This window comes from Taudactylus pleione, unplaced genomic scaffold (genome assembly GCF_031769625.1).
Source record: "Taudactylus pleione unplaced genomic scaffold, aTauple2 ptg000103l, whole genome shotgun sequence".
Taxonomy (NCBI): domain Eukaryota; kingdom Metazoa; phylum Chordata; class Amphibia; order Anura; family Myobatrachidae; genus Taudactylus; species Taudactylus pleione.
This window is the reverse complement of record NW_028284505.1, coordinates 305,610-333,499: the sequence shown is the minus strand read 5'-3', so window position 1 is coordinate 333,499 and position 27,890 is coordinate 305,610. Positions and strand designations below refer to the sequence as shown.

The following is a 27,890-nucleotide window of genomic DNA, read 5'->3' as shown; positions in this document are numbered from 1 at the left end:
CACCCTCCCTACTCTTCAAGTTACACCTCTTCTTAACCCACGCCACACTAAACCTCCACCTTGCCCACCTGCTGTCACCCTTCCTCATTCAGAAGCCCACCACATACCCACATTCTCCTTATTCCCCTGCACTAAATCAATCTTAACCCCACACTACAGCAACCATAACAGTCCCCTTCTCTCTCATCCCAACCCTGTCCTTCTCTCCTGTCTCCTCTGGAAAGCCAGTTCTGTCTATAATCAACTGGTCCCCATCCATGACTGTTTCATCTCCAACTCCTTGAATCTCCTAGCCATCAAAAAATCCTGGATTTACCCGTCTGACACCACCTCTCCTGCAGCTATCTCCTTTGGGGGCCTCACATTCTCTCACGCTCCCTGGACTGGAGGTTGCCACACTGTTGGGGTGCTTCTATCGTTTGGTCACTCCCACCTACTCTTATGGGGCACATCCACTAGACGATCTACTCCCTGTCCAATCTCTAAACGATTTTCCCTTGAAATTTTATCTTTCAGTCTGAACGATTTGCAAACTATCTTTAATAGATCAAGTGAAATTGACCTGCATGTTCAGCCGACTGACGAGACGATCAAACGACCAGCGGGAGCGTGCATCGTTGATCGTTAATGACCAAACACTGCACGATTTATAAACGATTTTTAAACGATTGAACAATAACGACATCGTTATTGTTCAATCGCCTGCTAAAATCGTGTAGTGGATGCCCCCCTTTACCTTCTGAACTCTCCATTTCATTATTTCCATTTAATGCACATACCGGTCGCTTCTTCCAACTTCCTCGAGTCGCTGACTTTTTTTTGTCCCCCTGGACTTGGGTCAAAATTCCCTGATAACTTTGGTTCTTGGCTCCTAATATTCAATTGGGCTCTCAAGATGCCTTTCTTCCTCAAAGCTTTCCAGCGCTCATCCTAACCCACTACTCCATGTTCCTTCCTTACAATCCAGCCCATCTGTGTCACCGTTTGTCTGCCCCCTCCAGGGGCGTATCTATAATGGGTGCAGGGGGTGCGGGGAACACGGGCCCCTGGGTCCAGGGGGCCCCCGCACCCATAATATTACTTACCTCTCTGGAGTCCCACGTCGGCGCTGGCCTCCGGCACTGTAAAACGAATGGAAAATGGACGGGGGGGTCATTTTCCCGTCGTTTTTGCATGCGCAGTACTGGGAAAATGGCCGCCGTGGCCATTTTCCCGGTGATCTGTGCATACACTATAGACTCTAGGCACACTCTAGTGCCCAGAGTCTATAGCTCCGGCGCTGGCCGCGCACAGCTCAGTGCGCTGCCGGGCGGAGAGGAAGGGGCCCGTATCAGAGACCGCACACGGGTCCCCTCCTCTCTAGAAACGCCCCTGCCCCCACCCCTTTAGAATGTAAGCTTCTCCTTTCCTTACTTCTATTTTAATTTACAACAGCACCTAACACTTGGTTGTTGACACCCTGCTGCTTATGTAAGTGTTATGCTGCAAAGTGTATAAATAATGTATTTGTCCTGTATTGTTTGTACTGCTAATAACTATTTTCTGTGTGCTCATTTCTTTATGTACTTTGTAAGGTGCTACCGTACATAACCCTTGTGGAGCCATATAAATAAAGTATAATAATAACAATTAGTTCAATGAGATAAATAAATGTCCCCATCCCTTCATCAGGATCACCCTGTCTGACTCTGTACCAAGTCCTGCATTGTTGAACCACAAGTTGCAGCATGCCTGTCTACTTTTCGTCTGTCAGAGCCAGCTGGGAGGGTGGAAAGCTACAGTCTACTGATGGGCAACCACAATATACCCCACACACTGGCTGGACTGTGTGTGAACTGTGACCTACTGAGAGCCGCGCATGCGCGGTATAGAGGCCGCCGCCTCCTCCAGTGACAGAGCCAGGAGGAGGAGGCGGGTACGCTTCGTGGTGACGTCACGGAGAGAGTGGGTCACGTGGTGGAGTGTCCCTGCCGCCGCCGCCGCCGCCGCCTCCCTGTTGATCAGTGTGTAGGGTCCGTTGACTACCTCCAGCCATGGCCGCTCTGAGGGTGACCCGCCGGGTGAGTGGGGGAGGAGGGCGGGGATTGGGGTTACCCCAGTGATGGAGCTGCTGCTGGTATAGTACCAGGTCAGCATGGTATGTATGTACATACCCACCCTGGGCTCACTGTGCAGGGTCTCACTCCTGCGGTGTGGGACTGCAAGTCCCAGCTCGTTGGCCTCCAGCTGACTGTGCATGCTCGGATATGTAGTTCACCAACAGTAGGTACTTGTTGTTGTTGTGGGGGAGGGGGGGACGTCAAGGTCACATGACCCTTCCACCTTGTCATTCTGCTGTATAGAGGTATGTATGTATGTGTATATGTATATATAATATATATATAATATATGTGTGTGTGTGAGTATATATATATATATATATATATATATATATATATATATATGTGTGTGTGTATATATATGTGTGTGTGTGTGTATATATATATATATATATATATATGTGTGTGTGTGTGTGTACACATATATATATATATATATATATATATCACACACAGCACTTGAGAAAAGCAATTATATAACCAGGAATATTATAAAATAAATGTAATTGATGAAATGTTGGAATAATAATCCAGGTTTTGTAATTTATTTACTCAAGTGCTTCCAGTCCGTGTGATATACAGTTGCTGTACCTTATGTAGGGCACCACAAGTCATCTGTTCATGCAGGGAGTGACGTTCGTTGGTCTATGTATGTATGTATGTATATATATATATATATATATATATATATATATATATATATAATTCTCTCAAAGGAACAATGTGCGCAGTAACATACACGTGGCTTTGTTTATTTCAGTTATCTTCCCTGTTTCGTTTTACTTCTGCAACGTTATTAGTCTTTAATTTACACAGCCAACCATTATACAGATGTATTTAATCCGTAAAGGCTGGATATTTGATTATTTAATGTCACTGCTTTGTGGAGAACATTTTACCTCCCCCTTATTAAGTACAGTTGAGGCAGAGCTTATTGTAATGAATGGGCAGGCAGGGCACAGGATCTGTGTGTTTGTTATGCTATGTTAGCATTGCCTTCTAATACAGTCATGGTGTTATTTTGTCATGTGCTGTGGTTGTTTGCATTGCGATACCCTCCTGTACATCACACGTTTGTGCCTAAGGTCTTTCCTCAATGCCCACAATCTTCTTTTCTGCCACATTCAGTGGCAAATGTAACAGTTTCTTCTTTCCCAGGTAAGCGGGACAGCTATGGTTTCCATCTGCACCTATCCCTTGTGAGTGTGTATGTTTGTGTAGTTACATATCTATGTGCACATCCCATCTGTGTCACCCCTGTCTGTCTGCTCCTCCCCATTAGATTGTAAGCTCTCCTGAGCAGGGCCCTCTACCCTCATGTGCTTCTCCTTTCCCTTACTTACACAATCTTATGCTCCCTACGATGGCACCTAACCTTTGGTTTCTGCGCAGTTCAGTGTTATGATGGCGGCAATGTATAAAAGCCATGTCCTAGTGTGTTCTGTGCTGTTAGTCACTGTTTTCTAGTTTTGCTCATTTGTAAGGTGCTGCGGAAACCCTGTGGCACCATAACAATGAAGAAGAATAATAGTATATACCCATTTATGATTTTTCAGTTGTTTCTGATTCTTGAAAGGTGTGTGGTATGATATATGGACACCAAAATATCGCCATGTTGACACTTTACATTATTTTGCCTGTGTAAGCCTAAATGTAACACTAAAAAGTTCTGTAGATAAAATAAACATATTGACCATGTTGACATTTGTTTCTGACTGATACCCTTGAAAGTATTTGTACTTGTTCTATACTGTGTAACCTGTCACTGCAGCCCTCGCCCCATAATATACGTAACCTGTCACTGCAGCCCTCGCCCCATAATATACGTAACCTGTCATTGCAGCCTCCTGCAAACATTTCTAGGACCAAGGTCCAGCAATGATCATCTCTGATTAGATATAACCTTACTGCTGCTATATATTCTCCCTGGAGCCCTGCAAACTGCCTTCTAACACCATGGTTCAGTCACATTAACGTTGTCCTTTGTGGAATCATTTAGAAACAAGTTGTTTAGTTTGGGGCATTATAGGACATTAGTATAATGGAACGTATGGATGATTGGATCTATGTAGGAAGGTGACGAGATGCGAGGGATACGTTTATGATTGGACACTGCAGAAAAGTGGGTATTTTAAAGTGGGCTGGTGGCAAAACCACAGCTCAGGCAGCAATTAGATGGGCAGAATCATTCTTCAGATGCCCAGTTTTGAAAGCTTGTATAAGCTTCTGTGTCCCCATCACTCCAGGGTAATACAAGCAGGTACACCTTACCACGTAGACCTATTATTGGTCCTAATACGCAGCAAGTGACCAGGATAATATACATGAAATAATTGCATTGTTCATACTTCATTATATTTGTGTCTCCTGCCCTCTCCCTCCTCCCAAGCTGCCTGCCGTTTTAGGGGAGAGGGATTCCCTGACAGAGCAGACAGTATTAGTGACAGCTTGGCAGACTTGCTGCACAGATATACACTTAGTGGATTGGTGTACTCATACATACATACATACCGTCACAGCAATGCACAGTGCTTAATTCTCTGATCCACTGTCCTAAAAAGCTTTGTGTAGGGGCGTCTGGTGGTGATACGTTACTTTTTACCACAGCTGCAGTGTTATGTCGGGTGGACACTGAATTCATGGTTCATTTCTGAAAATGAAGACTTTGCTGTTCTGTCCAGTTCTGAATTTATTTATATTAAAGTGTTTAACATGCACAAATTCTAGCAACCTGCACCTGTCACATCCCGTGCAGTTCCCCTCTCCTGCCTGAGGTGTCGCTCTCTGCTCTGGTGCTTCTAGCACACTCTAGTCTGTATCTTAGCAATTTGCTGCATCTGCTGAGTGTGCTAGAAGCACCAGAGCAGAGAGCGACACCCCAGGCAGGAAAGAGGAATTGCACGCGTTCTGACAGGTGCTGGGTGCTAGAATGAAGACTATACAATTATTATTATTATTTTATAGGAAAATTCCTCTTTTATGGAGCTATTTTATTTTTTGTTTAGGGGTTAAATGTAATTATTCCGTGTCCGGTAGTTCTGCGCAATTTGCACAATGCCTGCTAATGCTGTGGGTAAGGTAATGGGATAATTATCCGGGATCACTGCCAGCTTGTGGCTTTATAGGCTGCACATGTGACCACCTCACACGCTGTAATGTCATAGTTGTTGCAGTGCTCTCATGTGATGACATTTCCCCAGGTGCTGCAACACATTGCCAAACAGGGACAGAGAGCGCAGTCATCCACCGCCCCTCGCACCGCAGCCGCCGCAGCCTCGCACGCTGGCTTCAGCTTCGGTAAGTATCCGATATCTCTCTCTCTCATGAACAGTATTTAAGATTAGCTGCTGACAAATGTATGAGGGATCCCACATGGATCTGGCTCTGCACATCGCACTTTATTTCCGATGTCTCGCTGGACAAGTTGCTGGAGATGGAATTCAGGTCACTTATTTGACTTCACAGCTTGTAGCTTCAATGTGGAGCTAAACCCTGAATCACGTTGGATATTGTGGGAAAGAACCATCAGGTTAAATTAACATATCTTATATTTGTATCGCGCACATTTAACTGACAAAATAGCTTACAGGTACCCCATAATGATCTTGGTGTAACTGCGCACAGAGTAGGGTGATGTATGTAATACACAGATTTAGTCCATCCCTTTACAGCAGGGGTTAGGGAACTTTTTTACCTTTTACCCCAAAATATATTTAGACCGCCGAAGTTACCCCCTTGATTTGAAAGGAAGGGAATCATATAGTAGTGCCCCCATATAATGCCCCAGTAGTAGTGCCCCCATATAATGCCCCTGTAGTAGTGCCCCTGTAGTAGTTGCCCCCATATAATGCCCCTGTAGTAGTGCCCCCATATAGTGCACCTGTAGTAGTTGCCCCCATATAGTGCACCTGTAGTAGTTGCCCCCATATAATGCCCCTGTAGTAGTTGCCCCCATATAATGCCCCTGTAGTAGTTGCCCCCATATAATGCCCCTGTAGTAGTTGCCCCCATATAATGCCCCTGTAGTAGTTGCCCCATATAATGCCCCTGTAGTAGTTGCCCCCATATAATGCCCCTGTAGTAGTGCCCCCATATAATGCCCCTGTAGTAGTGCCCCCATATAATGCCCCTGTAGTAGTGCCCCCATATAATGCCCCTGTAGTAGTGCCCCCATATAATGCCACTGTAGTTCCACTTGTACAAAAAAAAACCACTTACCTTAATCCCCGCTCCTGCATCCGCCGCCGTCCTGTCCGCCCGGCTACTCCTCGGTACTATGGGAGAGACGTCATGATGTCTCTCCCATAGTGCGCATGGAGAGAGCCGGAAGCTGGAGTTCAGAAGAGAACTCCAGCCTCCGGCTAACGCGGCGCTGCAGGGAAGGAGCCGGGCGCCCGCTGGTAATAACATCTCAGCGGGCGTCTGGCTTAGAACCTCCCTGTGGCACAGCCGGGCATGCATTCTATATTCTAGACTGATTCATATGCATGCCCGGCTGTCCGTCTATTACCCCCAGGAATTTAATTTTTACTAATTTACCCCTGTTGCCCGACCACTGCTTTACAGCACAGAGTATATTGCTGACTTTGAGCAGTCTCATCTTGTGTTTGGCACCTCTCATACGGTCATTTTCAGTCCCTTCTGTGTTTGATCACACACCAAAGGTAATACTGCCCCCCCTCCCCAATATTACATATCCATTTCCACTAGGCCACACCTCAGTGCCAATGTCTTTTAAAAGGATTATCACTTCCCAATAATGAAGGCTAAAGGAGATTATGGGGAAGGGAAGTCAAACAATGGCAACAGTTCTGAATGGTGAGCTCTTTGTGCAGATGCATGAGCACCTCTATAAAAGCAATGCGAGGTACTATAACAATAAGTTATAAATATAAAGGGAAATTTTACATGGAAGAAACTTGTTTAGGGTCCGTTTAAAATGGCGTTTTAGCTGGGATTATGTTTTGGATTAATAACAACAACTTTAATCAGCAAATATTGAGTTTTGTTTTTTAGAACGTTCTTTATCTTCTCTCTGTATAAATCATACCGTGTTGCCCAGTAAGACACTGCAGCAGTGGGAGGTGCCTGGCCAGATAGTAGGTACCAAGGGTACGATTTACGTGACACTATGCGCCCCTTCCCTGGCCCAATACCCCACGCTGCTGCTGCCAGTCCCCCTGGCTACAGTGTGATACTCTCTGGGGTCTCCTAACCCTGGCGTGAGAATAAGTCTTACACGATTTGTGTCCTCTGCCTGTGTACAGAGCTCAGCGAGCAGCAGAAGGAGTTCCAAATCACAGCTCGGAAATTCGCCAGAGAGGAGATCATCCCGGTGGCTGCTCAATATGACAAAACTGGGGAGGTGAGCCGGACGACACCCCTCCATTGTACTGTACCATCTCATTCCAGCTCGTTACTGACCAAAATCTTCTCTGCTTTATTAGTATCCAGTTCCCATCATCAAAAGAGCTTGGGAGCTTGGGCTGATGAACGGACACATCCCGGAGCACTGCGGTAAGGACGGGCTGATGTCTCTCCTATGGTGGCTGTTTATATTTCCTCTCTTTATACAACGTCGTCCTGGGCTGTTATGTTATATAATGAGTGATGTAGAAAATCAACCTCTATCTTCACAAACTGTTTTAGGCTGATGCCCAAATCTAAACGTATGTTCTATGTTTGTATATAAGATGACCTGCATTCTTTACAATGAGATGGGTTTTATATTACATCCATGGGTGCAATGGGGCTGTGTGTGGTATGTTCCCGTATACAGACCATGTTACTTTCTGCGGTCCGGGTGAATATAAAATATATCCAATACATGGCCGCCTTAGAAGCCTCACCACTAAAGACAGATCAGCCAGCTTAATTAGATCATCTATCACACTGGGCATATTTAGTTACCAGTTATTTTGTTAGTTCCCAGCTATGTAGTTTCCAGATAGACTATCACCAGGCTACATCGCAGTAAGAGGGCAGAGGCCGACTGTCACAATGTACCCACGATTATACCCGCGATATCATGAGCATGGTCGTGGAGCTGTTGATTTTCTCTGACACTCCTGGCTTGTGCATAATATACTGGGGATGTGGCTTCTAAATAGGATTAATTAGTCTTCTTTTGCCAAAATAAATGAGCTGCACGTTCTGTTCCTCCGCTACATTATTACTTATTACGTTTCAGGTCCTCATCCAAAATTCCGACCGTCACATAAATCATGTGACCGTAACCTGTGCCTATCCGAATAATAGACCGACCAGTGCATGTGACATTTGAGATGGGTCTTTTTTTTTTTTAGCTCTCTCTAAATCTATTGTGGATAGTAATTCCACATTAATACAAATAATATACTCAAGCCAGTGGTTCCCAAACTGTGCGCTGTTGCACCCTGGGGTGCCTCGGGACATTTGCAGGGGTGCCTCAGTTTGTTGGTCCAGCACCATTTCGAATTATTTATGGCCAATGTAATGTAAATATGTGGACAAACAGAAGCGCAAACCTGTCCACCACAACATAACTGAGCCTAAGGATGAAGTCACACAATCCCCAAAAACTGGGACACTCTTAAATTACACAGATTCTGGGGCTATTTTAGGGTGGGGAGAGGGCTGCAACGATTTCAGTTTCCCAAACCGAGACTTGTCACCGCCATTGAGGTGGAGTGGAGAGGCCAGGTTCTCCGTTGGCGTGACGCCTCCTGCTGCATTACCATATTACAGCTATGTTAGCAGCTGCGATGGTATATCCATGTGCAGATAAATCACCCCGTGTTCTGCAGTCATTTCTGAAACTGAAGTCATTTTGAAGCTATACTGATTTCTGTTCTGTAAGTCAGTCTGCTCCTGATATTCCCCATTATACACTGTATGAGACTACGCTGCCTGCACTGTCACTTACTCCTAATGTACATAGTTATCCAGGTTATAGGTGAGGACAATGTAATCACTCTGCTCCTGATATTCCCCATTATACACTGTATGAGAATACGCTGCCTGCACTGTCACTTACTCCTAATGTACATAGTTATCCAGGTTATAGGTGAGGACAAAGTAAAAAAATATAGGCTGCCGATGTACTTCAGGGTCCACTCTTCAACTCGGGCAATGACTGGTGTCCCAGCTAGTAATTACAGTATATAAATATTGAAATGTGAAGCCTATACAGCCACTGGTAACCAGTAACCTCAATGTGGTATGAGGTACTTTTGTTTGCGTAGATGGTATATAGACGATGGTTATGATGGGAGAGCTGAGCCATGGCAGAACACTCTGTATGTTGATGTGTTATATGTCTGTCTCCTGCAGGCGGATTGAACCTCGGCATCTTTGATTCATGTCTGATTACAGAGGAAATCGCCTATGGATGTACCGGTATTCAGACCGCCATAGAGGCCAATTCCTTGGGAGTAAGTATACGCAGCTTTTAGTATGTGTAGTTACAGGACTGAATGCAGCTTCGCTCCACGTGAGGCTGTTGTGTACGGGCGTTGTACATGTTCTGTAATATAGGGGTGCTATACGATAGAGGTGCTGTTATTGGTGGCCTCAGAGGGCATATTATAGAAACATTTTCTTCTTGGGGGCACTTAACAAAAAAGCATCTGTGGATGCATTACTAATGAGACCAATGCAGACTGCTAGGTCCCTTATTATATGCTGTTTTACTCCGCAGTGTGATCAGTTTCTACCCATCCTGCAAATATTCTGTTCTCTTATATAATTACAGTGCAGAGTCCAAACTATTGCAGTGTAAAATGTCCCTATTTAACAGAGTGATATTAGGGAAATTAATTCTGAGTACTGTTGGCATATATCATTGGTTCCCAAACTTTCTTAAATCATATTGCCGTAGTGTCAGCCTTTTTGTTCATAACACCCCTAAACCAGACGTTTCCTATTGTAAAATTCAGCAAATATTATTTAAGTAAGTTATACTGACCTATCATTTGTTTGGGGACAGGGTTGTGCTGACCTGTCATCCTTTGGACAGTTATGTGGTGGTGGGCAGGGATGTACTGAGCTGTCATCCTTGGGGTCAGTTATGTGGTGGTGGTAAGGGATGTGCTGAGCTGTCATCCTTGGGATCAGTTATGTGGTGGTGGGCAGGGATGTGCTGAGCTGTCATCCTTTGGTCAGTTATGTGGTGGTGGGCAGAGATGTACTGACCTGTCATCCTTAGGGTCCGTTATGTGGTGGTGGGCAGTGATGTGCTGAGCTGTCATCCTTTGGTCCGTTATGTGGTGGTGGGCAGTGATGTACTGACCTGTCATCCTTAGTCAGTTATGTGGTGGTGGGCAGGGATGTACTGACCTGTCATCCTTAGGGTCAGTTATGTGGTGGTGGTAAGGGATGTGCTGACCTGTCATCCTTAGGGTCCGTTATGTGGTGGTGGGCAGTGATGTGCTGAGCTGTCATCCTTTGGTCAGTTATGTGGTGGTGGGCAGTGATGTGCTGACCTGTCATCCTTAGGGTCAGTTATGTGGTGGTGGGCAGGGATGTACTGACCTGTCATCCTTAGGGTCCGTTATGTGGTGGTGGGCAGTGATGTGCTGAGCTGTCATCCTTTGGTCAGTTATGTGGTGGTGGGCAGTGATGTGCTGACCTGTCATCCTTAGGGTCAGTTATGTGGTGGTGGGCAGTGATGTGCTGAGCTGTCATCCTTTGGTCAGTTATGTGGTGGTGGGCAGTGATGTACTGACCTGTCATCCTTAGGGTCAGTTATGTGGTGGTGGGCAGTGATGTGCTGACCTGTCATCCTTTGGTCAGTTATGTGGTGGTGGGCAGTGATGTGCTGACCTGTCGTCCTTGGGGTCAGATATGTGGTGGCGGACAGGTATGTGCTTCTGTTTGTCCACATATTTTATGATTGGGGCCACCAGCACTGGTTTTCTCTTTCACATTGACCATAAATGATTTTGATTTGGTCCTGGACACCAAACCATGGCACCCCTGCTAGTGTCCCATGGCACCCCGTTTAGGGACCTCTGGCTTACATAATATATTAGTCTCTGCCTGTAATTTATCTGTTGTAAACTAATTTGTACATACCTGTTTAATAGTGTTTTATCAGCCACATGTCTTTGCGTCCTACCTTGCTGTAGCCTTTGGTTACTAGTACAGTAATTGCTCCTGTTGCTGCCCTGTGTCTGAATGTATCCCAGGCACTATTCTGCATCACATCCCTGCCTGCTCTCCGTCCCTGTTCCTCTCACTCTTTCCCTCCTTCCTAATCTCCGCTCAACACTTTTGCTATCCACCTTGACAAAATGATCTTTCTACTTCAGGGTCCATAGGGTATCCACAGGATACCTTGGGTATAGGTGTGACGTCAGTCGCTGGGCACCATAGAGTTAAGCTTTTCAGCCTCCCAGGATGCACTAGGGTCCCCCTCCTATACCCCGCCCCCGAGCCAAGGCACCTCAGTTTAGTTTAGTGCCCGGCCGGCGTCGGGTGCACCTGTCGGAGTGGGGGCTAGAAGAGCCCCTGAAGCTTTCTTCAGTGCAGCTGTGGCTGCACATCTGGATGTACAGCATGGACAGTCAGTCCTGACGTCCATGCTGTCTTCCCTACACCCCCGCCGGTACCAGAACGCCGGTACCGATCCGGGGATGCTGGTGAGCATCTGGGGTCACAGCTAGCGGTGACCCCAGATGTTCCGGACCATGGCCGGATCCAAGGGGGACAAAGGTAAGCAGCGGGGTCCCGCGGTGGGTCCCCGCTGGTCACATGGTCCTAAGTCCCCAGGCCGGGGGCTCCCTGGGGACTGGCTGCAGCGTGGAGCCAGGCGACCAACCTGCGCTTTCCACTACCCCCTGGGACAGCGGACCGCAGCAGAGCGGTAGCGCTGCGGCGTCCCAGGGGTTAAATGCATGCCAGGGGAGCGCGCCTTCCCTGTCTCACAGCCGGCGCCTCCCCCGCTGCACACAGCCCTCTCTGCATGCTGCCGACTGGTCCTGTGGCAGCGCTCCTCCCCCAGGCCAGCCTCCTCTCTGCTCCTCGGCGGCCATCTTCTCCAGAACGCACAGTGAACGCTGCTGGAAGCGCTTGACGGAAGCATCGTGGTCTGGGTCCCCCCGCATACCTCTCCTCCGCTGTGGCTCAGGTCTGTGTATGCAGCGCTGTGTCCTACCAGGCCCTGTGTCTGTGTAGTTGAGTGATCAGCGCTGTTAGTGCAGGAATTGTTATTTCTCTGCATTGTATGTGACTGTGCTAGCGCTGCCTGTAACTTTTCTTCTCTAAACTGTCAGCTTTATTACTGTCCCTGTTCTTTCTGCTAAAGCCCTTGCGGTGCGGTGCTGCAGGGTGGTCTCTCGCCTATTTAATACTTAATTGGTGAGAGAGGTCACATACGTGGTGCCATCATGTCTGAAAGTGATTTTCCCCTCCGGCTACAGTGTACCACGTGCAAAGTACCGTTAGCGGAGGGGGAGGGTAGCGCGGAGGGCCTTTGCCGGCAGTGTTTGTCCATCGCGCTGCCTATTACGGTTACAGCACCGGTACAGGAGCCGCCCTGGGCTTGTTTCGCTCAGGCGTTAACAGCTTTAGTGGGCCAGTTAGCTCCGCAGTCCGCGTTTACTCCGATGGGTTTGTCCCAGCAGTCTGTGGTGTCGTCACCCATGCAGGGGTTCCCACGACAATTGGTGGTACCCCACAGTCTCCCTATTTCCCCGCTCCCGGGTTCTCAGGAGCCAGCGTGGGTTAACTCCCTGACGAGTTCTGTACAGCACTTGTCGGATGTGTTGCAAGGGGAGTCTGTGATGCGGCCTCATAAAAGGCCGGTGGCGTCTCTGTCCGCTCCTTATGAGGATGACGAAGGGACGTCTGATGATGGGGAGATTCTGGATCCTTACGATCAGGAACCTCTCCATACTAAGGACGCTGATGCTAAGTCCAAAGTATATATTCCTGGACTTATTCGGGCGGTCCGCACAGCCTTGGTGATTGAGGACGAAGTTCCCCCAGCGGCTAAATCTAAGTATGCCTTTTTCAAAGATGTGAAGGGCGATGCCACAGTCTTTCCTCTTTCGGGTCAGTTGGTGGACCATTTAGAGGAGGCGTGGAAACAACCTGGCAAAAGATACCAGCCGCAGAGACGCCTGGCGGTGGCTTATCCGTTCGCGGATAATTATTTTGCTAAGTGGAATCCCCTCCACAGGTGGATTCTCACGTGACCCGTCTTGTCCGTAGTGCCACATTGCCGATGCCATCCATGTCCTCCCTTAAGGATGCTACGGACCGCAAGGTAGAAATCTGCCTGAAGTCCGCTTATTCCCTTGCAGGGGGGGCAGCACGGCCGGCTATGGCCATTTGCTGGGTTGCCAGAGCGATGGAGCGCTGGGCGGATTCATTAGAGGCTTCTTTTGAATCCGACTGTCCGGCCGAACAGGCGGAGTTGATTGGCAATCTCCGTGATTCGGCCACCTACATCAACGAGGCGGCTCTAGACATTAGTACTCTGGTGTCTAGAATTTCTTCAGCAGCGGTAGCTGCTCGTCACACCTTGTGGCTGCGATCCTGGAAGGCGGACGCAGATTCCAAGAAAGGTCTGGAAGCGTTGCCGTTTACCGGAGAAGTTCTCTTCGGTCCGGATCTGGATAAGATTGTGGCCACGCTGGCGGCAGCCAAATCTGCTTGTCTCCCGTCGGCCGCTGCTCCTTCTGGTTCTGGACCATCGTCCTTTCGGTCATCTAGGGCCCAGGGCAGGCCCAAACCACAGTCGTTTCCTCGACAGGCTGGCCCTAAGAAATCGGTCAAGCCCCGGAAGCAGGCATGGAGTACTAGACGTCCGGCCCCCAAGCCAGATGACAAGCCTGCGGCCTGACGGTCCGGGCCTCCCTTTGGGGGATCCCAGGGTGGGAGGCCGCCTGCTACAGTTCGCCCAGTGTTGGTCGACCACTACGACAGACACTTGGGTTCTGGAGGTGGTTTCCCACGGATACGCCCTCTCCTTCCGGCACAGACCCCCGGCTCGATTCTTCACCACGGGTCTACCATCAGACCGGAACAAGGCTACGGAGCTGCGGAAGGTATTGCACACTATGCTCCAGGCTGGAGTTATAGTGCCTGTTCCATTCTCCCAGAGAGGCCAGGGTTTCTATTCAAATCTATTTTTGGTACAGAAACCCAATGGGTCATATCGTCCGATTCTCAACCTCAAAGCACTCAACAAGTCTTTGCGGGTCCCGAAGTTTCGGATGGAGACCCTACGGTCCATCATTCTGGCGCTGGAACCTGGGGACTACATGGTGTCATTGGAAATACAGGACGCTTACCTGCATGTCCCTATTCTTTTGCGCCATCAACAGTTCCTCAGGTTTGCAATCCGCAGCGACCACTTCCAGTTTCGGGCGTTACCATTTGGCCTGGCAACAGCACCACGTGTTTTCACCAAGGTGATGGCGGTCATGGCGGCTTCTCTGCGGCTGCAGGGAGTCCGCATGTTGCCGTATTTGGACGACCTGTTATTGGTGGCAGGATCTCCAGAGCTCCTGTTACGCCACTTGGACCTGACCATTGCACTGCTGCAACGGCACGGCTGGCTAATCAACTGGCAGAAGTCCACTCTAATCCCGTCTCGGAGGATTCTGCATCTTGAAGCCTTATTGGACTCGGGACAGCAAAGGATCTTCGTGACGGAGGACAAGATCTCTGCTTTACAGTCAAGGGTGCGCAGTTGTCTGCACAGCCGCCGGGTGTCCTTACACTCGGCGATGAGGTTACTGGGCTCCATGGTGTCGGTGTTCGACATGGTGGAATACGCCCAGTTTCACTCCAGACCTCTGCAGCACCTGATCCTGTCAAAGTGGAACGGGCTGCCTCAGTCTCTGAAGTCCCAGACGATTGTGCTCACCCCGGAGGTTCGCCTGTCCCTTGCGTGGTGGTTACAGACGACCCACCTCAACAAGGGACGACCGTTCTGGGTTCCAAATTGGGTCCTGTTGACAACGGACGCCAGTCTTCGGGGCTGGGGAGCAGTTTCGGGTCCACACTTGTTCCAGGGCAGGTGGACGCCGACAGAAGCGGAGCTTCCAATAAATATCTTGGAACTCCGTGCGGTCTTCAATGCTCTCCAGCAGGCACAGCGGTTTCTCCAGGGTCGCCCGGTGCAGGTCCAGTCGGACAACGCTACCACCGTGGCCTACATAAACAGGCAAGGAGGAACTCGCAGTCGGGCAGCTCTCGTAGAGGTCTCTCGGATCCTGGTTTGGGCGGAGCGCAATCTTCCGGCCATATCAGCGGTCTTCATCCCGGGAGTGCTAAATTGGGAGGCGGACTTTCTAAGTCGCCAGGACGTTCATCCGGGGAAATGGTACCTGCACCCGGACGTTTTTCAACTACTGGTGGACAGGTGGGGTCTTCCAGAAATCGACCTCATGGCGTCCCGGCACAACAACAAGTTGCCGGTGTACGGGTCTCGCACAAGAGACGAAGGGGCGTCTCTGGTGGATGCTCTGTCCGTCCGGTGGACGTTCCGGTTCGCATACCTGTTCCCTCCGGTCTCCCTTCTTCCACGGGTAATACGGAAATTCAAACAGGAAGGAGGGACGCTCCTGTTGATAGCTCCCGCGTGGCCCAGACGGCACTGGTTCTCAGACCTTCAGGGTCTGTCCGTGGACAGTCCTCTGCGGTTGCCGCTACGACCGGACCTTCTGTCTCAGGGTCCTTGCCTTCACCCGGACCTGACTCGGCTGTCTTTGACGGCGTGGCTGTTGAGACGGCCATGCTGAGGTCCCGGGGGTTTTCCAGCTCTGTGGTGCGTACCATGTTACGAGCTCGGAAACCGTCTTCCGCGAGGATATACCATCGCGTGTGGCATACGTTCTTCCAGTGGTGTCGACCGAGAGGTTATGCACCGCGGGAGTTTCGTCTGTCTCGGATTCTCGCCTTCCTGCAAGCGGGACTAGATCATGGGCTTCGCCTTGCTTCTTTGAAGGTACAGGTTTCGGCCCTATCTGTCTGGTTTCACCGTAGGATTGCTACAATCCCGGATGTGCGCTCCTTTATGCAGGGTGTTCTCCGCATTCAGCCGCCCTTTGTTCAACCTGTGGCGCCTTGGGATTTGGCTGTGGTCCTGAGGGCTCTCCAAGGACCGCCGTTTGAACCACTGGGCTCAGTGGATCTTAAATGGCTAACAGCTAAGACTGTTTTCCTTCTGGCCATTGCTTCGGCCAGACGTGTTTCTGAGTTAGGGGCTCTTTCTTGTAGACCCCCTTTCTTGGTTTTTCATGGGAACAGGGCAGTGCTCCGCACTCGGCCCGAGTTTCTTCCCAAAGTTGTTTCCCAGTTTCATGTTAACGAGGAAATAGTTGTTCCGGCCTTTAACTCACCGGGTCTTTCCGTGGGTGAGGCCTCATTGGATGTTGTGCGGGCCTTAAGGACTTATGTTGACCGCACTTCTTCGTTTAGGAAGTCGGACGCTTTGTTTGTCCTCTATGGCTTCCGTAAAAAGGGTTGGCCTGCTTCAAAGCAAACTTTGGCAGCCTGGATCCGTATGGCTATTTCTGAAGCTTATCTTCATGAAGGCCTACCGGTCCCTCCTTCTCTGAAGGCTCATTCCACTAGGTCTGTGGGTCCTTCGTGGGCAGCTCGACGTGGTGCCTCAGCAGTTCAGATCTGCAAGGCTGCTACGTGGTCCTCTGTCCATACCTTCGTGAGGTATTACAGGTTTGACACCTTCGCCTCTCAGGATGCTTCCTTCGGGCGGCGGATTCTCCTTTCTGCACAGGAGCGTCCCCACCCTTAAAGGATACTGCTTTGGGACATCCCCAAGGTATCCTGTGGATACCCTATGGACCCTGAAGTAGAAAATATGAGATATGGTAAGAACTTACCTTTGTTATCTCTATTTCTACGAAGTCCATAGGGTTCCACAGGACTCCCGCCCTGTCGCACCTGTGCTGCAGATGGGCTTTGCTCTGGTCACCGGTTTTCCGTCTCCCTCTGGTGAGAATGTGATTCTTGTATGTGTCCAGATCTTTGTTCTCTCTCTTCCTTCTCCTCCTCCGGCCTATGGTTTGATAACTAACTGAGGTGCCTTGGCTCGGGGGCGGGGTATAGGAGGGGGACCCTAGTGCATCCTGGGAGGCTGAAAAGCTTAACTCTTTGGTGCCCAGCGACTGACGTCACACCTATACCCAAGGAATCCTGTGGAACCCTATGGACTTCGTAGAAATAGAGATAACAAGGGTAAGTTCTTACCATATCTCATATTTTTCTTAGCTGAAAATAATTGTTGTGTCCTTTACATCCGACCACGTTGCGTGGCTCAGTGTAACTATATGTACATTCATAGAGCGCGTCATTCATAAGGATTATTCTCTAATGTCAGGGCGCACTATGCTCATTTTCACCATCTGAGCAGGTGAGGGTGACTATACTGTAACTAAATATACATTGATATAATGGACATAATTAAAAGAAAAAAAACACACTAAGATTTATTTTGCAGCAAATGCCGGTGATCATTGCCGGGAACCAGGCTCAGCAGAAGAAGTACCTGGGAAGAATGACAGAGGAACCTCTGATGTGTGTAAGTGGCACTTATTATAATAATGTCACCAGACTAGTGCGTCCCCAGCTGTACTATAGATCTAGGATTTAGGTGATCTTTATATAGTGGCTTGTAATAGCCATGCATGTCACAGCAGAGTGCATTATTGCATATATCACAGAATCTATATTCGCTCTGCAGTATAAGGGGTCAGTTCAGTTCGCTATGATGTGCCGTACATCGCGTTCCCGAACGTCACATCAAGGGGCTCCTAATCCACCGGGTCTGCCACACACCCATAGCGGTGCGCAGGAACGTTGTCTGTAGCTACCATAACTGGCGGCAATGTGCACACAGGCATCACAGCGATGATTGGCGATATATTCACCCTAATTAAACTGCCACCTATGTTCACACTTTACAAATCAATATTGTATTTCTACCAAAATATAGTCTCCTTCCAAATATTAATGAAAGTGGTAAAACTATAGCTTGGCATCACCAGACAATACATTTCTGGTTTTAGAAAAACAAAACAAAGTGATCCGTTCGGTTAGCTTGCTGAGCAAGTAAGTGCGTCCCTATGCCGTGCTTGCGGTACCTCCGGACTCTTTTGCTCACAGCCCCATAGGACTGCGTCCAAAATTCTGTAAGGTTGGTCTGTGAGGGGCTGGGCATTGCAGCGGCAAGCTTGCCCCCCTCGTGGCTAATCGAATTGACCTAAAAATGCGTTGTGTTTTTTTTTTAAGTTTTAATAGTCTTCTAATCTTTTAAACAGAAAGCTACTGCTAAATTGAGGCATAGTTTTGCTTACACTGTACAGCAATTTTAATAGAATGAATGAATGAGTTAATATAAACTGTAACCTTATGCCTTATTGCTCTCTGAGTTCTGTGCAGTATGCAGAGTTTTTTATTTTAAATTCCAGAAGTACTGACATTTTTTTTTTTTTGGTGTATATTTTGTAGCCACGAACTATTAAAGATTTGGACAGAAGAAAACAATAAATTGTGATCTAGAATCAGTTCACGTAGTTGAATGTATGTAAATGTCCCGTGCGTCACACAGAGTATCGCCCATTTTACCAAATGGAGGTTCACATGTAATGACCTGAACAAGCCAGTCCCTGTCTTTCCACGTATCAATGAAGCCATCCGTGTCTGTGGCTAATGTACAGTATGTCTCCGCTCACTGTGTCCCCTAGGCGTACTGCGTAACTGAACCCGGGGCCGGCTCGGACGTGGCTGGTCTGAAGACCAGAGCGGAGAAGAAAGGCGATGAGTACATCATCAATGGACAGAAGATGTGGATCACCAACGGAGGCAAAGCTAACTGGTACATGGCTGACTTTATAGTGGTTCCTATTAATACCTGTATATATAGAATTAGAACTGGAAGTTAGAGACCTATAGAGCAACCAGTGTTGGCTATTTCATTTGTATAGGTACTTTCTTCTGGCTCGCACTAACTCTGACCCAAAAGCTCCAACAGGAAAAGCTTTTACTGGATTCATTGTGGAGGCTGACAGCCCAGGAGTACAGATTGGTAGAAAGGTGAGGACCTGTGACTATAAAAGCACAGCCCCTCTGCTCTATATAAGGGCTGCAGGTAAATACGGCCAATTGCGCATAGGCCCTCATTCAGAGCCGCTCGCTATTTGCGGTCGTTCGTTTTATAAAAAGGGGTGGCTATTCAAATGAACCGTTCGCACTTTGCGGTCTGTTCACGCCTCTAAATCCAAACGAGCGAGCAAAACTTGCGGTTGTAATTTTGAAAAATACGCCCCCTGGCCGCTCGCACCATACGTCATGTCCGCTATTTATTAGATTAATCGAGTACATCGAACAGCGTATGAACTACTCGCTATTCTTGTGGCTGGTTTTTTCAACCGCTATTTTGCAAGCAGTTCTGAGTTAAAAAAAAACAAATGACGTGGTCAATGACGCTGCTGTATTAATTATGCACACCCATAAAACGCCCGTTTTGACCTTTAAGCACGCCTGCGTTCTGAATTCCACTCCACGTTTTCAAGCACCTTCCCCTGTTACCACCCACATACGCCTCCTCCTGTCACTCAAAATAGCAGGCATTCGCTATATAGCGAACAAACTATTTTCGGCCGCACTGACTGGTTCGCGCATACGTATTAAAATCCGTACGCATGCGCAGATGAGCAAACGTCGCTCGGAACGAACGAGCGGCCGCTTACGAGCGGCTCTGAATGAGGGCCATAGTACCTAATATGCAGAACTGTACGCCTTTACATTGGCAGAATATGCGCCTGGTTACTACTAGTTGCAATAATCAGCGTGTACGTGCTGAGGCCCTATGCTATAGTTACAAGATACGCCGCTCATTACAGGTGTATATACGCTTATCTGCTGATCTGTATATGTGTGAGTATGTGCTTTCTTCGCCTATGTAGGAACGCACATTCCAGTCTGCAACTGAGGGGGAAACTGCAATCGTAAATAATTTTATACAACCTGTGCAATTATATTTGGAGGGTGGATCAATACTTTAGTACACATTGGCCCGAATTCAGTGCTATGTTGAATAGCCGTGGGAGAGAGCTCCCGCAGCTGTTCAATACACCGCGCTGTTTGGGCGGCTAAAGGATTCTTCTCGCACCCCCCTGGGGATGCGAGGAGAAATCCGACAAAAGTGCCGGGCGCGCAGCTATTTGCCGGCTTATCGCGGCGCTAACAACCGCGCACCCCGGTACTTTAGTCAGAGAATGCCGGTTACCGCGCCTTGACGTCCACCTTGAGTCGCGATAACCGGCATTCTCAGACTTAACCCGTTCCCGACAACGCTAACAGCGTGTTGAATTGAATAGCTACGGGGCTATTCGACATCGCACTGAATTGAATTCGGCCCAATAATAGTGGATTGTAATCGCATTGTAGACATGCTGCAGAATAAGTTATCATTCAGAAGTGAAAATCTATCTGCTGGTAATGGAACGCGATTTGCTTGTAGGAACTGAATATGGGCCAGCGATGCTCGGACACCAGGGGGATTGTATTCGAGGATGTCCGGGTTCCTGCTGAAAACGTCCTGATCGGAGAAGGAGCCGGCTTTAAGATTGCAATGGGAGCCTTTGATAAGACCAGGCCGCCGGTAAGGTGACTGGTTTATAGCAGGTCAGTGACTGGAGGAAGCGCGTTGTCTGAACTGCAGCTTACTGGTTACAGGTGGCAGCTGGCGCGGTGGGATTAGCTCAGAGAGCTCTAGAGGAAGCCACCAAATACTCACTGGAGAGGAAGACTTTCGGGAAAGTGCTTGCTGAGGTGAGTGACCATCGATAGTCTATTATGGAAACCTAATTCCTGATCTATGTACAACCATTAGCTATACGCTCTGTGATAGAATGTATATAGCACCTTGTATCTTCTGTAACATATAACCCTTGATCTATGTACAGCCATTAGCTATACGCTCTGTGATAGAATGTATATAGCACCTTGTGTCTCTTCTGTAACATATAACCCCTGATCTATGTACAGCCATTAGCTATACGCTCTGTGATAGAATGTATATAGCACCTTGTGTCTCTTCTGTAACATATAACCCCTGATCTATGTATAACCATTAGCTATACGCTCTGTGATAGAATGTATATAGCACCTTGTGTATCTTCTGTAACATATAACCCCTGATCTATGTATAACCATTAGCTATACGCTCTGTGATAGAATGTATATAGCACCTTGTGTCTTCTGTAACATATAACCCCTGATCTATGTATAACCATTAGCTATACGCTCTGTGATAGAATGTATATAGCACCTTGTGTCTTCTGTAACATATAACCCCTGATCTATGTATAACCATTAGCTATACGCTCTGTGATAGAATGTATATAGCACCTTGTGTCTTCTGTAACATATAACCCCTGATCTATGTATAACCATTAGCTATACGCTCTGTGATAGAATGTATATAGCACCTTGTGTCTCTTCTGTAACATATAACCCCTGATCTATGTATAACCATTAGCTATACGCTCTGTGATAGAATGTATATAGCACCTTGTGTCTCTTCTGTAACATATAACCCCTGATCTATGTATAACCATTAGCTATACGCTCTGTGATAGAATGTATATAGCACCTTGTGTCTCTTCTGTAACATATAACCCCTGATCTATGTATAACCATTAGCTATACGCCCTGTGATAGAATGTATATAGCACCTTGTGTCTCTTCTGTAACATATAACCCCTGATCTATGTATAACCATTAGCTATACGCTCTGTGATAGAATGTATATAGCACCTTGTGTCTCTTCTGTAACATATAACCCCTGATCTATGTATAACCATTAGCTATACGCTCTGTGATAGAATGTATATAGCACCTTGTGTCTCTTCTGTAACATATAACCCCTGATCTATGTATAACCATTAGCTATACGCTCTGTGATAGAATGTATATAGCACCTTGTGTCTCTTCTGTAACATATAACCCCTGATCTATGTGTAACCATTAGCTATACGCTCTGTGATAGAATGTATATAGCACCTTGTGTCTCTTCTGTAACATATAACCCCTGATCTATGTGTAACCATTAGCTATACGCTCTGTGATAGAATGTATATAGCACCTTGTGTCTCTTCTGTAACATATAACCCCTGATCTATGTATAACCATTAGCTATACGCTCTGTGATAGAATGTATATAGCACCTTGTGTCTCTTCTGTAACATATAACCCCTGATCTATGTATAACCATTAGCTATACGCCCTGTGATAGAATGTATATAGCACCTTGTGTCTCTTCTGTAACATATAACCCCTGATCTATGTATAACCATTAGCTATACGCTCTGTGATAGAATGTATATAGCACCTTGTGTCTCTTCTGTAACATATAACCCCTGATCTATGTATAACCATTAGCTATACGCTCTGTGATAGAATGTATATAGCACCTTGTGTCTCTTCTGTAACATATAACCCCTGATCTATGTATAACCATTAGCTATACGCTCTGTGATAGAATGTATATAGCACCTTGTGTCTCTTCTGTAACATATAACCCCTGATCTATGTATAACCATTAGCTATACGCTCTGTGATAGAATGTATATAGCGCCTTGTGTCTCTTCTGTAACATATAACCCCTGATCTATGTATAACCATTAGCTATACGCTCTGTGATAGAATGTATATAGCACCTTGTGTCTCTTCTGTAACATATAACCCCTGATCTATGTATAACCATTAGCTATACGCTCTGTGATAGAATGTATATAGCACCTTGTGTCTCTTCTGTAACATATAACCCCTGATCTATGTATAACCATTAGCTATACGCTCTGTGATAGAATGTATATAGCACCTTGTGTCTCTTCTGTAACATATAACCCCTGATCTATGTATAACCATTAGCTATACGCTCTGTGATAGAATGTATATAGCACCTTGTGTCTCTTCTGTAACATATAACCCCTGATCTATGTATAACCATTAGCTATACGCTCTGTGATAGAATGTATATAGCACCTTGTGTCTCTTCTGTAACATATAACCCCTGATCTATGTATAACCATTAGCTATACGCTCTGTGATAGAATGTATATAGCACCTTGTGTCTCTTCTGTAACATATAACCCCTGATCTATGTATAACCATTAGCTATACGCTCTGTGATAGAATGTATATAGCACCTTGTGTCTCTTCTGTAACATATAACCCCTGATCTATGTGTAACCATTAGCTATACGCTCTGTGATAGAATGTATATAGCACCTTGTGTCTCTTCTGTAACATATAACCCCTGATCTATGTGTAACCATTAGCTATACGCTCTGTGATAGAATGTATATAGCACCTTGTGTCTCTTCTGTAACATATAACCCCTGATCTATGTATAACCATTAGCTATACGCTCTGTGATAGAATGTATATAGCACCTTGTGTCTCTTCTGTAACATATAACCCCTGATCTATGTGTAACCATTAGCTATACGCTCTGTGATAGAATGTATATAGCACCTTGTGTCTCTTCTGTAACATATAACCCCTGATCTATGTGTAACCATTAGCTATACGCTCTGTGATAGAATGTATATAGCACCTTGTGTCTCTTCTGTAACATATAACCCCTGATCTATGTATAACCATTAGCTATACGCCCTGTGATAGAATGTATATAGCACCTTGTGTATCTTCTGTAACATATAACCCCTGATCTATGTATAACCATTAGCTATACGCCCTGTGATAGAATGTATATAGCACCTTGTGTATCTTCTGTAACATATAACCCCTGATCTATGTATAACCATTAGCTATACGCCCTGTGATAGAATGTATATAGCACCTTGTGTATCTTCTGTAACATATAACCCCTGATCTATGTATAACCATTAGCTATACGCCCTGTGATAGAATGTATATAGCACCTTGTGTATCTTCTGTAACATATAACCCCTGATCTATGTATAACCATTAGCTATACGCCCTGTGATAGAATGTATATAGCACCTTGTGTCTCTTCTGTAACATATAACCCCTGATCTATGTGTAACCATTAGCTATACGCTCTGTGATAGAATGTATATAGCACCTTGTGTATCTTCTGTAACATATAACCCCTGATCTATGTATAACCATTAGCTATACGCTCTGTGATAGAATGTATATAGCACCTTGTGTCTTCTGTAACATATAACCCCTGATCTATGTATAACCATTAGCTATACGCTCTGTGATAGAATGTATATAGCACCTTGTGTCTCTTCTGTAACATATAACCCCTGATCTATGTATAACCATTAGCTATACGCTCTGTGATAGAATGTATATAGCACCTTGTGTCTCTTCTGTAACATATAACCCCTGATCTATGTATAACCATTAGCTATACGCTCTGTGATAGAATGTATATAGCACCTTGTGTCTCTTCTGTAACATATAACCCCTGATCTATGTATAACCATTAGCTATACGCTCTGTGATAGAATGTATATAGCACCTTGTGTCTCTTCTGTAACATATAACCCCTGATCTATGTATAACCATTAGCTATACGCTCTGTGATAGAATGTATATAGCACCTTGTGTCTCTTCTGTAACATATAACCCCTGATCTATGTATAACCATTAGCTATACGCTCTGTGATAGAATGTATATAGCACCTTGTGTCTCTTCTGTAACATATAACCCCTGATCTATGTGTAACCATTAGCTATACGCTCTGTGATAGAATGTATATAGCACCTTGTGTCTCTTCTGTAACATATAACCCCTGATCTATGTATAACCATTAGCTATACGCTCTGTGATAGAATGTATATAGCACCTTGTGTCTCTTCTGTAACATATAACCCCTGATCTATGTATAACCATTAGCTATACGCTCTGTGATAGAATGTATATAGCACCTTGTGTATCTTCTGTAACATATAACCCCTGATCTATGTATAACCATTAGCTATACGCTCTGTGATAGAATGTATATAGCACCTTGTGTCTCTTCTGTAACATATAACCCCTGATCTATGTATAACCATTAGCTATACGCTCTGTGATAGAATGTATATAGCACCTTGTGTCTCTTCTGTAACATATAACCCCTGATCTATGTATAACCATTAGCTATACGCTCTGTGATAGAATGTATATAGCACCTTGTGTCTCTTCTGTAACATATAACCCCTGATCTATGTATAACCATTAGCTATACGCTCTGTGATAGAATGTATATAGCACCTTGTGTCTCTTCTGTAACATATAACCCCTGATCTATGTATAACCATTAGCTATACGCTCTGTGATAGAATGTATATAGCACCTTGTGTCTCTTCTGTAACATATAACCCCTGATCTATGTATAACCATTAGCTATACGCTCTGTGATAGAATGTATATAGCACCTTGTGTCTTCTGTAACATATAACCCCTGATCTATGTATAACCATTAGCTATACGCTCTGTGATAGAATGTATATAGCACCTTGTGTCTCTTCTGTAACATATAACCCCTGATCTATGTATAACCATTAGCTATACGCTCTGTGATAGAATGTATATAGCACCTTGTGTCTCTTCTGTAACATATAACCCCTGATCTATGTATAACCATTAGCTATACGCTCTGTGATAGAATGTATATAGCACCTTGTGTCTCTTCTGTAACATATAACCCCTGATCTATGTATAACCATTAGCTATACGCTCTGTGATAGAATGTATATAGCACCTTGTGTCTCTTCTGTAACATATAACCCCTGATCTATGTATAACCATTAGCTATACGCTCTGTGATAGAATGTATATAGCACCTTGTGTCTCTTCTGTAACATATAACCCCTGATCTATGTGTAACCATTAGCTATACGCTCTGTGATAGAATGTATATAGCACCTTGTGTCTCTTCTGTAACATATAACCCCTGATCTATGTGTAACCATTAGCTATACGCTCTGTGATAGAATGTATATAGCACCTTGTGTCTCTTCTGTAACATATAACCCCTGATCTATGTATAACCATTAGCTATACGCCCTGTGATAGAATGTATATAGCACCTTGTGTATCTTCTGTAACATATAACCCCTGATCTATGTATAACCATTAGCTATACGCTCTGTGATAGAATGTATATAGCACCTTGTGTCTCTTCTGTAACATATAACCCCTGATCTATGTATAACCATTAGCTATACGCTCTGTGATAGAATGTATATAGCACCTTGTGTCTTCTGTAACATATAACCCCTGATCTATGTATAACCATTAGCTATACGCTCTGTGATAGAATGTATATAGCACCTTGTGTCTCTTCTGTAACATATAACCCCTGAAAAGATAACCTGCATATAATTAGATTTTTCTACTTCAGGGTCCATAGGGTATCCACAGGATACCTTGGGGTATAGGTGTGACGTCAGTCGCAGGGCACCAAAGAGTTAAGCTTTCAGCCTCCCAGGATGCACTAGGTCCCCCTCCTATACCCCGCCCCCGGGCCAAGGCACCTCAGTTTAGTTTGGTGCCCGGCCGGAGTCGGGTGCACCTGTTGGAGTGGGGGCTAGAAGAGCCCCTGAAGCTTATTCTTCATGCAGCTGTGGCTGCACATCTGGATGAACAGCATGGACAGTCAGTCCTGACGTCCATGCTGTCTTCCCTACACCCCGCCGGTACCAGAACGCCGGTACTGATCCGGGGATGCTGGTGGGCGTCTGGGGTCACAGCTAGCGGTGACCCCAGATGCTCCGGACCATGGCCGGATTCAAGGGGGACAGAGGTAAGCAGCGGGGTCCCGCGGTGGGTCCCCGCTGATCACATGGTCCTAAGTCCCCAGGCAGGGGGCTCCCTGGGGACTGGCTGCAGCGTGGAGCCAGGCGACCAACCTGCACTTCCACTACCCCCTGGGACAGCGGACCGCAGCAGAGCGGTAGCGCTGCGGCGTCCCAGGGGTTAAATGCATGCCAGGGGAGCGCGCCTTCCCTGTCTCACAGCCGGCGCCTCCCCCGCTGCACACAGCCCTCTCTGCATGCTGCCGACTGGTCCTGTGGCAGCGCTCCTCCCCCAGGCCAGCCTCCTCTCTGCTCCTCGGCGGCCATCTTCTCCAGAACGCATGGTGAACGCTGCTGGAAGCGCTGGACGGAAGCATCGTGGTCTGGGTCCCCCCGCATACCTCTCCTCCGCTGTGGTCAGGTCTGTGTATGCAGCGCTGTGTCCTACCAGGCCCTGTGTCTGTGTAGTTGAGTGATCAGCGCTGTTAGTGCAGGAATTGTTATTTTTCTGCATTGTATGTGACTGTGCTAGCGCTGCTGCCTGTAATCTTTTCTTCTCTAAACTGTCAGCTTTATTACTGTCCCTGTTCTTTCTGCTAAAGCCCTTGCGGTGCGGTGCTGCAGGGTGGTCTCTCGCCTATTTAAATACTTAATTGGTGAGAGAGGTCACATACGTGGTGCCATCATGTCTGAAAGTGATTTTCCCCTCCGGCTACAGTGTACCACGTGCAAAGTACCGTTAGCGGAGGGGGAGGGTAGCGCGGAGGGCCTTTGCCGGCAGTGTTTGTCCATGGCGCGGCCTATTACGGTTACAGCACCGGTACAGGAGCCGCCCTGGGCTTGTTTCGCTCAGGCGTTAACAGCTTTAGTGGGCCAGTTAGCTCCGCAGCCCGCGTTTACTCCGATGGGTTTGTCCCAGCAGTCTGTGGTGTCGTCACCCATGCAGGGGTTCCCACGACAATTGGTGGTACCCCACAGTCTCCCTATTTCCCCGCTCCCGGGTTCTCAGGAGCCAGCGTGGGTTAACTCCCTGACAAGTTCTGTACA

At 46.7% G+C, this 27,890-nt stretch overlaps 1 protein-coding gene across 1 annotated transcript in view; it reads left to right on the top strand.

Moving 5' to 3' along the window:
- The first annotated feature begins 1,901 nt into the window (after positions 1-1,901).
- Positions 1,902-27,890, top strand: part of ACADM (acyl-CoA dehydrogenase medium chain) — a 34,209-nt gene continuing 8,220 nt past the window's right edge. Inside the window, exons 1-10 of the mRNA XM_088470758.1 lie at positions 1,902-2,060; positions 5,300-5,396; positions 7,367-7,464; positions 7,547-7,616; positions 9,411-9,511; positions 17,554-17,634; positions 18,800-18,930; positions 19,040-19,148; positions 20,578-20,718; positions 20,793-20,888. Of these exons, the coding sequence (XP_088326884.1) occupies positions 2,034-2,060; positions 5,300-5,396; positions 7,367-7,464; positions 7,547-7,616; positions 9,411-9,511; positions 17,554-17,634; positions 18,800-18,930; positions 19,040-19,148; positions 20,578-20,718; positions 20,793-20,888 (951 nt within the window). The 5' untranslated portion in view covers positions 1,902-2,033. The remainder of the gene's footprint in view (positions 2,061-5,299; positions 5,397-7,366; positions 7,465-7,546; positions 7,617-9,410; positions 9,512-17,553; positions 17,635-18,799; positions 18,931-19,039; positions 19,149-20,577; positions 20,719-20,792; positions 20,889-27,890) is intronic.